Raw genomic sequence first — 12,780 nt, 5'->3', positions numbered from 1 at the left:
GAATATTTTTACCAATATTCTCTACTTGCGCGAATATTCGTACAAACCGAATAACGGCGCGAAACTGTGAAGTGCTGACAGCGGCTTTGAGATGCGATGCTGTACCACAAGGAGTTTAAAAGCTGTATGTGCCAAAAGACGCAACGCTGATCTTCACTAGGGGTTAACAACACGAAACGAAACCAGTCCAGTAAATCGATTACCACCACGTCATTTGCATAGAAAAATTATCTTTGGTACTGATGACAGCAAGTAAATTAAAATAAACACCACGTCGCGGTGTTGAACCCGCGCAGACCGATCGTTGCAGCATGCTGTGTGCCATCGGAGTGCGCCCTGTGTTTTAAACAATTGTCAAACGAAACTATGGCGTACCTTATTCAAACTTTTTTTTTACTATAATTACAGCATCGCGACAAGGGACGAAGAAGGATGGACAAGTGCTACCAACAACTGAGAGTTTAACAGAAAAGACATGGATAGCATGCACTCAGTCTACATCCAAGAGCACATAAGTTTCCCCAACAAGATACAGAATGAGTTGCATAATTTTACAGCCATGGATAAGAACAGGAGGAATGCTCACACACGTATCGCTGTTTTTGTGAACGTGATAGGCCTCTCATATTTCTCTTGTTATCTATCTTTATGACTACACAGAACTTTAATTTTATTGAAAATAGGAGTGCATGCATTTTTAAGACAATAATTTGTGTAATATAAAGCCAGGTCGGAAGAAGGAGCATCTTTTAAAGACGTGTTATGGTGGCGTAGTCGCGTGCTTAAGCATTTCCCGTTTGGTCCTATATAGTTATCTCCGCAAGTAAAAGGGACGCCATGGACCACACCCTCAGCAGATGGTGCAAAATGCAACTAATGTCTTGCTTGTTTTGTGTTACTGTTTGTTTGTTTCGTTTTTGTGGTCTGTGAAATTATGCACCTGGATTCCTATCAGTAACGAATTCTGTATCTCGTGGCAGCGCAAGTGCTTCTGGTTGTAGACTGATTACATACAATCCATGTATTTTCCAATAAACTTTCAGTAGTTATTAGAGCTTGTCCTTCGTTCTTCGTCCCTTGTCACGGCGCTGTGTTTATAGTCAGACAATGTACCAACTAGCTCAACTCGCCATTTTACTGCTTGTTTAAACTTCGTGATGATTGTTAGAGAACAAATAGAAAACACGAGAACATATTCGATCTGTTTAAAATAAATTTCACATCCACTATTTAATTCGTCGAGTGAATCAAATAGGAGAATATTCTATTCCTTATTCGAATTTTTTTAATATAACACACGCCTACCTATAAGGCTTCTGACATCGTACGTTTGGCTACTTTCGTGGTTCGAGCGTTTCTTGATTCAGTACCGAGGGAACTGAACTAAGCAGCTATAAACCAACATAAATAAGTAAATCAGCTGTTATATGTATCTATCGATATTGGTTTCCGGACGCAACTATACCACTTTGTGACCTCAGTGAGCTGTTATGCACTTTCGTGATGGACCGGAGAACGACGTGCACTTCGCTATATGTTCCTGTGCGCTGGGACTTAGACCCAATGCTCTTAAACTTGTGCCATCTGTACCACCTTCGATATCAAGTTAAGATAAGCTTGGGGCTATGATCAGCACTAAGCCGCGGTGGGAGGCATCAATGTACACATCGTAGCTCACGCATAGAAACAACTTAGCTTCACTGTTTTTATGTCGGGGATGGGACGCACACGAGTCTATCCGGGATCAGTTCTCGACGAACATTACGAAGATTTGAAGTCATCACCACCATCAGCAGCAGCAGCCTGACTACGTCCACTGCAGGACAAAGGCCTCTCCCATACCTCTCGAATTAACCCTGTCCTGCGCCAGCTGCGGCCATCTTATCCGCGTAAACTTCTTGATCTCATCCGCCCACGTAACATTCTGCCGCCCCTTGCTACGCGTGCCTTCATTTAAAGTAAAACACTGAAAATCTGGATTTCTGATCAAAACAGGAGGATTTGAACGCTGAAGCTCTAGTAAGCTAAAAAAAAAAAGCGAGAGGCGAGGACATCTCAGAAAACAGGGAAACAACTAAACGCGACCGCCTTCCTTGGGTGGAAAAATACAAGATTGAAAACAGCGGCTTTTGTTTTGAAGGGAAGGGCACAGATTCTAATGAGCTTGTCCTCTGTTTTTCAGGAAAATTCCTGTATTTTACCGAGGCGAAACACATTCCTATACAGCCTGCACAGTTTTTCCGGATGTCTACGCGTTTCGTGCCTCAAGGAAAATAATTTGTTAGCATGTATCAGGAATCACCTATCTTATATCACTCAACTGAGACACCCCTATCTTCTATCGCTCAACTGAGACACAAACCTTGTGCATCTCTAAGATCACACGGATGCTTTGCTGTTGTAAAACTTTTTTTTCTGGCACATCACGCGACATACCTTCGCCAGTTCGCGTGGAGGGTATTGCGCAGCGCTCACGTCGTAACCACCTTCATTACGCTGTGCACAACGAACATGCTGTCGTGAGCAATAGGAAGAGACCCTCCCCCCTACCCATTACGATCCGAACCCTGCCACACTGCGTGCAGTCTCGACCTGACGAAGCGCTGCGCCGGTCACGACATAACTGCATCATTCGTCAGGTGGCGACCGCATGCCGTACTGCATGGTTCGGAACGCGCTTGGCAGAGGGGCCCCTTTTAAGGCGAAGAAGCCTTTAATGGCTCATACTCCCGGTCGAGATCCTGTCCGTCCGTTACATCGCCAATCGGAAGTCACGGCAACGAAGGGACGTCACACCCACACTTTGACCTTGGCCGCTTTGCACCAAAATTGATGCCAGCGTAATTCGACTACTGCGAACACCATAGTGACCCCCAAATTTGACCCAGGCCGCCTCGAAACTTGACCTTGGCCGCTTTGCGCCAAAATCGATGTCCAGCTTAATTCGACTACGGCGAACACCATGGTGACTCCCAAATTTGGCTCGGGCCACCCCCAAAATTTGACCTTGGATGATTTGCACCAAAATCGATGTCCAGCCTAATTCGACTACGGCGAGCACCATGGTGTCCACCAAATTGGCCCACCCACCCCTGAAATTTGACCTTGGCCAAAGGCTTTCGCCTCGCGCACTTTAGGTCGCCAGTGCCCCCTTAATTTTTGATCACGATAGTACTTACAGCACCACCAACACTGGCCTTCTTTTATTTTCGTTGTCTTTCAGTGCGTGTTAAGCTTTGTGCACTCGCCTTTAGCATATACTTAAACAAGATGTGCAACACGGCTGCTGGAAGACTGTCAAATTTTCGGGTTTTTTCAAGCTGATGTTGAACAGGGGAAAATAGTAATGCTGAAGTAGAACGAAGCGCCGAGCGGGCAGCACACATGCCATGACTTTCTCTCTCCCTCGAAAAAAAAATGAATCCAATACAAGATACAGTTTGAGAAATGGCGTTCAGAAATTAACAACAAGGCGTCAGAAAGGTAAATGAGAGTTTTTTTATCGTTTTCGCCGCCATTAGCCGCAGTTGCCTCCGGCAGAAAGGAATACGATACGACTATCTCAAGTTGAACTCGTGCTTCTGCGCTTATAAGAGCACGCTTCGTGGTTTGTTACCCAATATTTTCCTCAGACACAGTATGTTACTTTTATCTTTGGCAGGAACAGCTATAAAGTTTGTCTAAATGCACGGCAGTTGCTGGGACAACACAAGAGCGTGCGTAGAGGTGGAATGCGGTGAGGTAAAGTGCGGAAGTGGAAGTGTGCAGTCCTCTGCGGTGCCATCGTGATATACAGCCAAGGATGCCCGCAGAAAAGGAGACACCATGTTAACTTCATTTTGCTTCCGCAAGCGTTGGAGTGTTTTTAAGGATAAAATATCCGTAGTTCTGAGCGTCGTGATCGTAAGATCGTTGTAGGAATGCTTTTTAAGTTTTAGTCCCATATTAATATCGCTCCTTATGGCACCGGTTATTATCACGTAATTTTAAGAAAGATCGTTGCCAGATTAGTACGCCTAGCTGCATTTGGTCCGCAGTGTTACGATTGGTGGTATCAATGGACACCACCATGGTTTCCAAATATGTGGAGCGGGAATGCACAGGGGTGCACCCGCCGCTTTCCTAAATCTCCTCCCCCTTTACCCTATTTTACCCGCCTGCCTCCTCAACACCGCCTGGTGTTAAGCCTACTCACTAGATGGCGTCGAGGACGGTCTTCTTGACGGGCTCCAACTCGGTCACACCCGGTATCTCGAGGCAGTGGTGCAGCTCGCTCAGGTTCATGTGATTGAAACGCACCGCTGCCAGGAGCTTGTCGCAATGCACGGTCCGATCCTCGGGCGAGTGGTTCAGCCATCGCATCGCCGCCTCGAACACCTCTTCTTCGCTGGACGGGCACAGACGCACTCGAGTTAGCGGACGCAGGCACACGTTAACACTTGTGCCCACCCGCAACCACACTTTACAGTTTCCATCGGTTCAGCAATGGGAGTGAAACCACAGCTACCGGAGAGGTGTATTTTGCTTAAACAGGTATAAGGGCATCGCGAAGCCTTTTGACGTGAAAAAGCCTCGCGGCTAAGTTGTCCTCGTTGGTAAACTACTTCGTTTTCACGTGTTACACTGCTGCATTAACGCTGCAAGTTGATAATTTATGTTTAAGGCAAGCCGTCGATGTTTCTTTAATGCACAGGTTGCCCATAATATAAATGGGCGCTAAGAGCCGTGGCTACTTCCAGGAATAGCGCGAACAAATGGCACTGCGTTGAACATTGCGTTATGCGCTTAGGGACGCTGAGGGAAATCGCCGCGGAGTCTTATCTCAACCTCAAATTTACCTAATAATTAACACACTCATAATTTCTCATGCAATCATCAGTACATCTCTCTTAAGACGCTCCACTAAGTCAAAGACAACAACCCATTCACTAGGTACATTTTTATTCAGCCTGTGGGTAGCGTGCTGGTCTCGCAATCCAAGGGTTCTGGCTGCGATTCCAACCTGTTTCACGCGTTTATTTTTCTCTGCAATTGCTTCACTTTGTATATTTAAACGATTCTAGGACGTCTGCGACGAATCCCAATGCTCCTCTACTAATAGATCTCACTTTTTCAAATTCTTAGCTTCTAATCAGGAGATTTTCGTGTTACTACAACGACGACGCCGAAGCCGGCTTTTCTGCTACACGGGACACTTACCACCATCGCGTTAGAACTGGAGGAGGCACTTAAGTTCCGGCTTAAGATTATGGCGTGAGAGCGTTAATGGGTTAATGCCTACGTATGCGGAATTGGTCATTCTCGACTTAACACTTATAGATCCCCGGGAGTTCTCGTACCACTCCTGGCGCAGTGGTACAGCGGTTAAGCGACGCGCCACTGCCCTGAGATGGCAGGTGCTGCCACCGGTTGGGCTTGTGCGACCCAGATTGCTCTTCTCAAGCAACGAATTGAAGGAGTGTACGATGGGGGGCTAGTTGGTAATCCATGAACTAAGAACGAAAACCACGCAAAGGACGATACACAGGGAAGGAGCGGACAGGACGAGCGCGGACTTGCAACTGTTTATTGAAACACATCTTCCTTCCATCACCAACCCTACGCATGCGCAACAAGCAAACTCTATCTTATCGAGTTCAAGAACTTCAGCTCCTTCTTGTACAGATAGACCGAAGCCTCGCTTACACACTTCTCGGGCCCATATCTATCAATCTGCCAGGCTTCGATGACCTCACGTGTTTTCTGGTCTTTGGCCCTTCCGATTATCTTTGTACGCTCAAAGAGTGGCGTGCATTTATTGTCACAAGAAAGACAGTGTTTGGGCAAATGCATGCCGCTGTGAGAGCCCAACGAATTTTTGTGTTCTTGTAGGCGCTTATTAATGCAGCGTCCCGTTTGTCCCACGTAAACTGAGCCGCAACTAAGCGGGATTTCATACACTACTCCCATTCGACAGGACACAAACTTGATTTTGTGGTTTACACCACAGCCTGCTTTTGTTCTCGTTTCATTGTTAGTTAGCGCGCACAAACGGGACAGCTTACAAGGCGCCGAAAAGAAGATTTTCACACCGAATTTTCCTGCCACCCTCTTCAGGCCATGCGAGGTCTTATGTATATAGGGCAGTACTTCAAATTTCCGCCTCTCACGAATGCCAGATTCTCGAGCACAAGAAGTTGGGATGACGGTTTTCAACAGAGACCCGGCAGCGGCCTGCAGAAGCGACGAGGGAAACCCAGCACAACTTAGGCGTGCGACTTGAGCGGAAAAGCTGAGTGAAACTTTGTGAAAACAGGACTTCAGTAATGATGACCTCAAGCAGGATGAAGCAATTCCTCTCTTAATAAGCTTAGAGTGACAGGAGTCATAGGGTAATAGGGCCTTTTTTGTTCTAGGCATGTACATCCAACACAAGTGGTCCGGTCCGAGTCCTGTTTTCACAAAGTTTCACTCAGCTTTTCCGCTCAAGTCGCACGCCTAAGTTGTGCTGGGTTTCCCTCGTCGCTTCTGCAGGCCGCTGCCGGGTCTCTGTTGAAAACCGTCATCCCAACTTCTTGTGCTCAAGAATCTGGCATTCGTGAGAGGCGGAAATTTGAAGTACTGCCCTATATACATAAGACCTCGCATGGCCTGAAGAGGGTGGCAGGAAAATTCGGTGTGAAAATCTTCTTTTCGGCGCCTTGTAAGCTGTCCCGTTTGTGCGCGCTAACTAACAATGAAACGAGAACAAAAGCAGGCTGTGGTGTAAACCACAAAATCAAGTTTGTGTCCTGTCGAATGGGAGTAGTGTATGAAATCCCGCTTAGTTGCGGCTCAGTTTACGTGGGACAAACGGGACGCTGCATTAATAAGCGCCTACAAGAACACAAAAATTCGTTGGGCTCTCACAGCGGCATGCATTTGCCCAAACACTGTCTTTCTTGTGACAATAAATGCACGCCACTCTTTGAGCGTACAAAGATAATCGGAAGGGCCAAAGACCAGAAAACACGTGAGGTCATCGAAGCCTGGCAGATTGATAGATATGGGCCCGAGAAGTGTGTAAGCGAGGCTTCGGTCTATCTGTACAAGAAGGAGCTGAAGTTCTTGAACTCGATAAGATAGAGTTTGCTTGTTGCGCATGCGTAGGGTTGGTGATGGAAGGAAGATGTGTTTCAATAAACAGTTGCAAGTCCGCGCTCGTCCTGTCCACTCCTTCCCTGTGTATCGTCCTTTGCGTGGTTTTCGTTCTTAGTCTCAAGCAACCTCTCACGACCAATCATTAACCGAACTGTAACCTGCCACGTTGCGCTATTCGCTCAGAATCAGGTGGGTGGGTGATGACGTCACAAGGTCACGTGACCCTAGGTGAATCACCTGCCATCTAAGTTTCTTTTCGGGAAATTTTTCGCGCATTTTTCGCTCACGGCTAACGACACCAACGACGACGCCGGCTCTTCTGCGACACGCCACCGCTAACGCTATCGCGTCAATGCGAATTGACTCAAGTCGCCAAGCAACTTTGTATTCTATCGGGGAAGGGCGTGACCAAAGACGCCACGCCCCCTCACCAATGGCATCCGAGAGTTTCGGCGGACAGCAGGCGGACGACGTCCTCGGCGTCGAGCTCGAGGAACTCCCGGGTGGCCGCCACCGACATGAAGTGCGCCGTGAGGAACTGGTACGCCCGGCGCTCCTCCTCGGCCATGTTGAGTCGCCGCGCCGCTGAGAACATGAGAATCTGCTGGCCGGTCGGCGTCGTCTCCGTCTCCATCTGCAGTGGGAGGAGGGGGGTGAGGAGAACGAGAACAATCGTGTCAAAAATACTACAAAATGTTTTGTCTTTTTGTCGTAACGACAGAGTTTAGTTTTTATAGTATTTTTCTGTACTACTTTTCTGCGATCTGTAGCTCTGTAGTACTTTTTTGTAGTAACTACGAATAACTGCATCATTATGATTTCGTGGGCTCAAGCATTACACCCACAACAAATATCTCTTGTGGCGGTAGAAAATATTTTTATCGCGTTTTTCAACCGGGAGGAACGCAATCTCTCCGCTCACAATGTGCAGTCCTGCCCACGTGACTATAGCTTTATACGAGCGAACTCAGGGACACGAGTGGCTCGTCTGTGTTACTTTGTTTTTAATGTAGCACATGCGCCCGAAGAAATCATGCGGCAATCAGCGCAATGGGTTATAGCTATACCATCTATCTCCCCGGTTTCAGAGAGATTAATCGCATATAAATGCCCCCAAACGCTACGGCAAACAGCAGCCCCACGTAAAGCAGTACTGCGCGTCAAGTAGCGATCAAACGAGTAATCTCACCTGAATACAGTGCTTAACGACATCCGACATGTGGAGACGAAAGGCCGCGTTGAAGACGTCGTGCACATTTTCCGGCGTCACGTCCAACTCGCCCGTGCGCATGTACTTGAGTAGCACGGCAAAAGTCGCTGCTGAAACGCCCGACAATTTGAGCTGGAAAGAGCGGGGAGCAGATTGGTCTTCGTGAGGTTGACCAATCACGAGGTATCGGCTGCACTGCTCGGTGAACCACCTCCAGCGGGAAGTGAATAGTCATGAAGGAAGGAAAGTTTTCCTTCCCCCATGTAAATAGGCAATGTGCACGTTTTATCATAACTTACGGCAACAACAATCTTGTTTCAATTGTTAGACGAAAAATTTTTTCTTAAGGGATGCTTTACTTCACTACTGAAATACTGGAAAAGAAAACAAACACCAAACCGCCTCGGTAGCGCCAAAATATAAAAAAAAACAGACGAAGAAGGCAGTAACCATGAGTGTTCATACTTCCGAGTCGCGTAGACGGTCTCTATTTTTCGCTGGCAGCCTATATTCAAGTGGGCGGGGCTTTTTTGACAAGCTTTACTTTCGGACTATCCGTAGGAATTACTGCCTCGATTCTTCCGACGTCAAGCTGCTGGGATGGCTTACAGAGAGTCTCGCTTTTGACACTCGTTGCCAAGAAACGGCGAGGGAATTACTGGCTGTTTATGCAGAATGTACCGCTTGCTTTGACAAGAAAAGATTGTTTTCACGACAAGTGGTGAAGCGAACGGAAGAGCGACTTTGACGCGGTCACATTGCCGTAGCTCTATATTTAAGCGCATTAAATACGAGCAGTTGCCCACACAAGTTCCTTTGATACGAAGGCCAAAATAACCGAAGCAGCGTAACATGCAAGCAGGAACTGAAGACTTTGCTCTAAATTTTCTGCGGGACCTGAGCACCGCAACTCCAACAAAATTTCAGTAAGCCAAGAAACTCAGCTTCGGCATTTTTTTTCTTAACTTCCTTGCTTCAAAAACTTCCTTATTCAAAAACTACGTCACGCAACAATATCGCCCATGGAAAGAGAGAGAGAGAGAGAGATCTGTGTTGAACCGTTCAGCTTGTCCTCATTCACGTAAAGCCAAAAACAAAAATACAAAAAGAAACTAGCAGTGCTCGAAAGCGAGAATTTTGATTTTCTTTCATGAAGTTTTGACTTAATTGGACAAAACACTGGTTGTGAAGGAGGTTCACGACAACCAGAGATGAACGAGGGAAAGAGGTAAACGAGTTAGCACTTTTCCTGCCTATATCTTCCCTCGTCTGGCATTTCTTTGGACGTTGTTTTTCTCAAAGACGAAATACAAATGTTACGAAAGAGCGACCTGATCCAGGGCAGTTTACACATGTATGATGTATGCCCTGAACGGCGGCTGCATTTTAGGACCACCGAGATATCTTCGTATTGAAAGGCTTCATGGATAAGCTGCATTTTTTTCAGCGTGACGGCATCGCGTTGTCAAGAGTGCATTTCATGCTTTCCGCAGGTAGTGCTCTTAGCAAAAGAACATTTTATCTAAACATTGCCCAAAACAAGTAATAAGGACGGGTACCTGCTCCTTCTCAAACGTGGACGCAAAGCACCAGCGGGCGAAACCCAAACAAGCAACCTGCAGCGCGTCAAGCAAGAAAAACCAGCCTCGTCGACGGCCCAGCGGTCGACTTGCATGCAAGCGCATCGCCCCCTTTCAAAATCATCAGTGAATTGAGTGATGTTGCAGTTCTTAATTGCTCAGACTGTTTACCTACACGATAAGGTCGCGAAACTTATGTGCCATCAAAACGTGTCTATATGCTAGTTGGAGAGAGCAATTTTTCTTTAATGATAATTACCATCAACCGAACTACGTCCTCTGCAGGACAAAAGCCTCTCCCATTGGCCCTCAACTAACTCTGAGCGGTGTCAACCGGAGCCACCCTCATTTCGAAAAGTTCTCCCTAAGCTCATGCCCTGACCTGACACATTGCCGCCGCACGGTGTGTTGGTCTTCCATCGGAATCGACACCGTTACCCTTAACGACCACCGCATATCCGCTCTCTGCATAACATACCTTGTGCATGCCTATTGCTATGAGGAAATTTTGCTTCACGTGAACTTTATACTAGAAGGCTAACTGCAGAAAACAGATTTTATACTTGCGGTCTTCCCCTGAACGCCAGACTTGAGGCTTATATGTAAAAATGCCGTGCTCCTCCCAAGACAGCGTTAGGATAAAATAATTTTTCGATTTAATTACGTAACCTGGCTGGCTACATCAGTGAAATAGGAAAGAGTGAATGCAGAGGCATCCGTGCCAGTCATACCTGGGCAAACTAGTTAAGCGCTTGCGCCAATACTCTCACCAAACAGTTGACGGTCAAGAAAGTTTTGCACATTGTCCTGGCAGTTGTCGCAGTAGTATAATGACACCGCGGTGTACACAAGAGCAACCTCTCTGCCGCTAAGAGACGCATTCGTGCAAAGGGACGGGGAAAGGGTCACCAGCCGCGTGTAGCAGCAGCAGAGGCAGGGAGCTTCCTCTATATACTATTGTGTCCAGCCAATCCCGACATCAGCGCCAACTGCTGCCAAATGGGGCGTCCTATCGTTGTCATGAAAACGGCATCTAGAAAAAGAAAATTAATCTCCGAGCTGGATTGGAACCAACAGTGGCGAAAACAAAGCAGCTTCGTTTCCCGGAGCCTTAACCAATTCGGCCACCGCCATAACCTTTAGGACTGCACGCATGTGTACGAGTGATCAATTTTTGAACCTCAGCTCCTCTCCTGTACGCTGAAGTAGTTGAAACCAAAACTATACGCTGAAGTAGTTGAAACCGAAACTATAGCCGCAGTTTCCTACCCTTGCACGGCAGCAGGAGCTGCGGCCTACCTTGTGCTTGTTGCGGTTCTCCTGCTTCTCAAGCGTCTTTTTGAAGAATTGGCTGTGCTTCGTGAGCAGCGGGCGGTCGACTTGAAACGCTTGGCCCTCGACGAACACGACCAGCCCGTTCCGCTGGCCGCCGCCGCCGCTGCCACCGGTGGACAGCAACGACGCCATGGCGGCAGCCGTGCGCCCGCTGCGCATGCGCCGCCGTTACTCGCTGGGGCAAGAGCCGCTACGCGCGCCGCCTACAATCAAGTTCAAAGCTCGAGACAAGGGGAACACGATGGGACTGGGGTACAGGGGAATTCCGTTAAGCTGCAACGCTCTTTTTCTGGCAGCACGAAGTTTCACCACGGATTTTAATTTACGATGCGTCGACTGGATGGGATGATTAGTAGTTGCTGGCGTGGCTGTTCAAGATTCGATGCAACATGAACTAATATAGGCTGCAGATCTCAGTACAGATATAGCATAGGAATTAATTTTTTGTTCTCTCTCGTTTGTTCTTATCTTTTTGTAATCGAATCCAGTGAAAGCACGCTCCAACTGGGAAAAGAAAAACAGAGTAGAGTTGAAAGTAATTGCTGTATTATATTCGCCCAATAGTGAGAACACGCTGTTCCGTGATGCAATACCAAGAAAACTATACATGGACGAACTGACAACACGCAGCGACGCGTCACCCGCGTAGCAGCCAAGTAACATTTTGTGGGGTAACATCAGATCAAGACATTGAGGCTGCTACCCTCTCGCGATTATATCGAGCTTCTTGTGCTGAAAGACATTTTGCTTGTAAATCAATAGCGTAAAGCAGAGGCAAGAATCCTTCGCAGTAATTTACTGCGATGCAGCTTGTTGATCTGAAAAGTCGAGATGATATTCGTGAATGCACGCGGATATATATAAATAGACGCCAATGCAATTATGCAAGTGCTGCCGCGTTCAGTTTCTAGCCCGTAGCTTTGCTGGCGCAGTCTGCACTAGTGATACGTCCACCGGGTCATTCAGTCAGAAGTAATGCAGAATTTCAGCTAGTCACGTTAAGAAAGCTAGGTGCGAGAAAAATCACGCTTTAGTGCAGATGACACGTGGGGCAACAGCCGATCGTCTTTGGACATCAGCTGTCATCACAGGACGGTTATTTGTGCGTTGTCTACCGATTTAACTGCAGTGGATTTTCTGTCGTCGCGTGCTCCGTTGTTAGGGTATACGCCATGAGCGCCGAGACAGCGTTCAGCCTGCAGCGACCCAGAGGAACCGGACGCGATCCCACATAGCTACAGCCTCGCGTTTTCCCGTTGCCCTTTCTTGCGCACACTTGCCACTTGTTCTGCGTGGCTCTAGTAGACAGCACTCGCGTTTAAACAACGGTCGCGCTGCCATGACAGTCCTTGAGAGGGCGGCTGCGCGGCTGGCTGGCGTGGCGCGCCGCCGTGGATCGGGACGGTTCCCGACAAGAGAGAGATAAAACAGAATGACGCTTACCTTGGTGGCGACTAGGACCTTGGGCGCAAGAATGGGGCCGGCGGAGGCCAGGCCATCTTGACACCGAAGCTTCCAAATCGCCGCCACGCGCTG

General features: G+C 47.7%; 1 protein-coding gene across 1 annotated transcript in view; it reads right to left on the bottom strand.

The window, feature by feature from the left end:
* Positions 1-12,780, bottom strand: part of LOC144129974 (uncharacterized) — a 17,605-nt gene extending 4,825 nt beyond the window's left edge. The window contains exons 1-5 of the mRNA XM_077664024.1: positions 12,688-12,780; positions 11,209-11,395; positions 8,309-8,461; positions 7,551-7,753; positions 4,196-4,387 (exon numbers count right to left, since the gene is read on the bottom strand). Coding sequence (XP_077520150.1) covers positions 4,196-4,387; positions 7,551-7,753; positions 8,309-8,461; positions 11,209-11,376 — 716 coding nt within the window. The 5' untranslated portion in view covers positions 11,377-11,395; positions 12,688-12,780. The remainder of the gene's footprint in view (positions 1-4,195; positions 4,388-7,550; positions 7,754-8,308; positions 8,462-11,208; positions 11,396-12,687) is intronic.

The sequence above is a fragment of the Amblyomma americanum genome, chromosome 4 (assembly GCF_052857255.1).
Source record: "Amblyomma americanum isolate KBUSLIRL-KWMA chromosome 4, ASM5285725v1, whole genome shotgun sequence".
NCBI lineage: Eukaryota > Metazoa > Arthropoda > Arachnida > Ixodida > Ixodidae > Amblyomma > Amblyomma americanum.
This window is presented reverse-complemented; position numbering and strand designations above follow the sequence as displayed.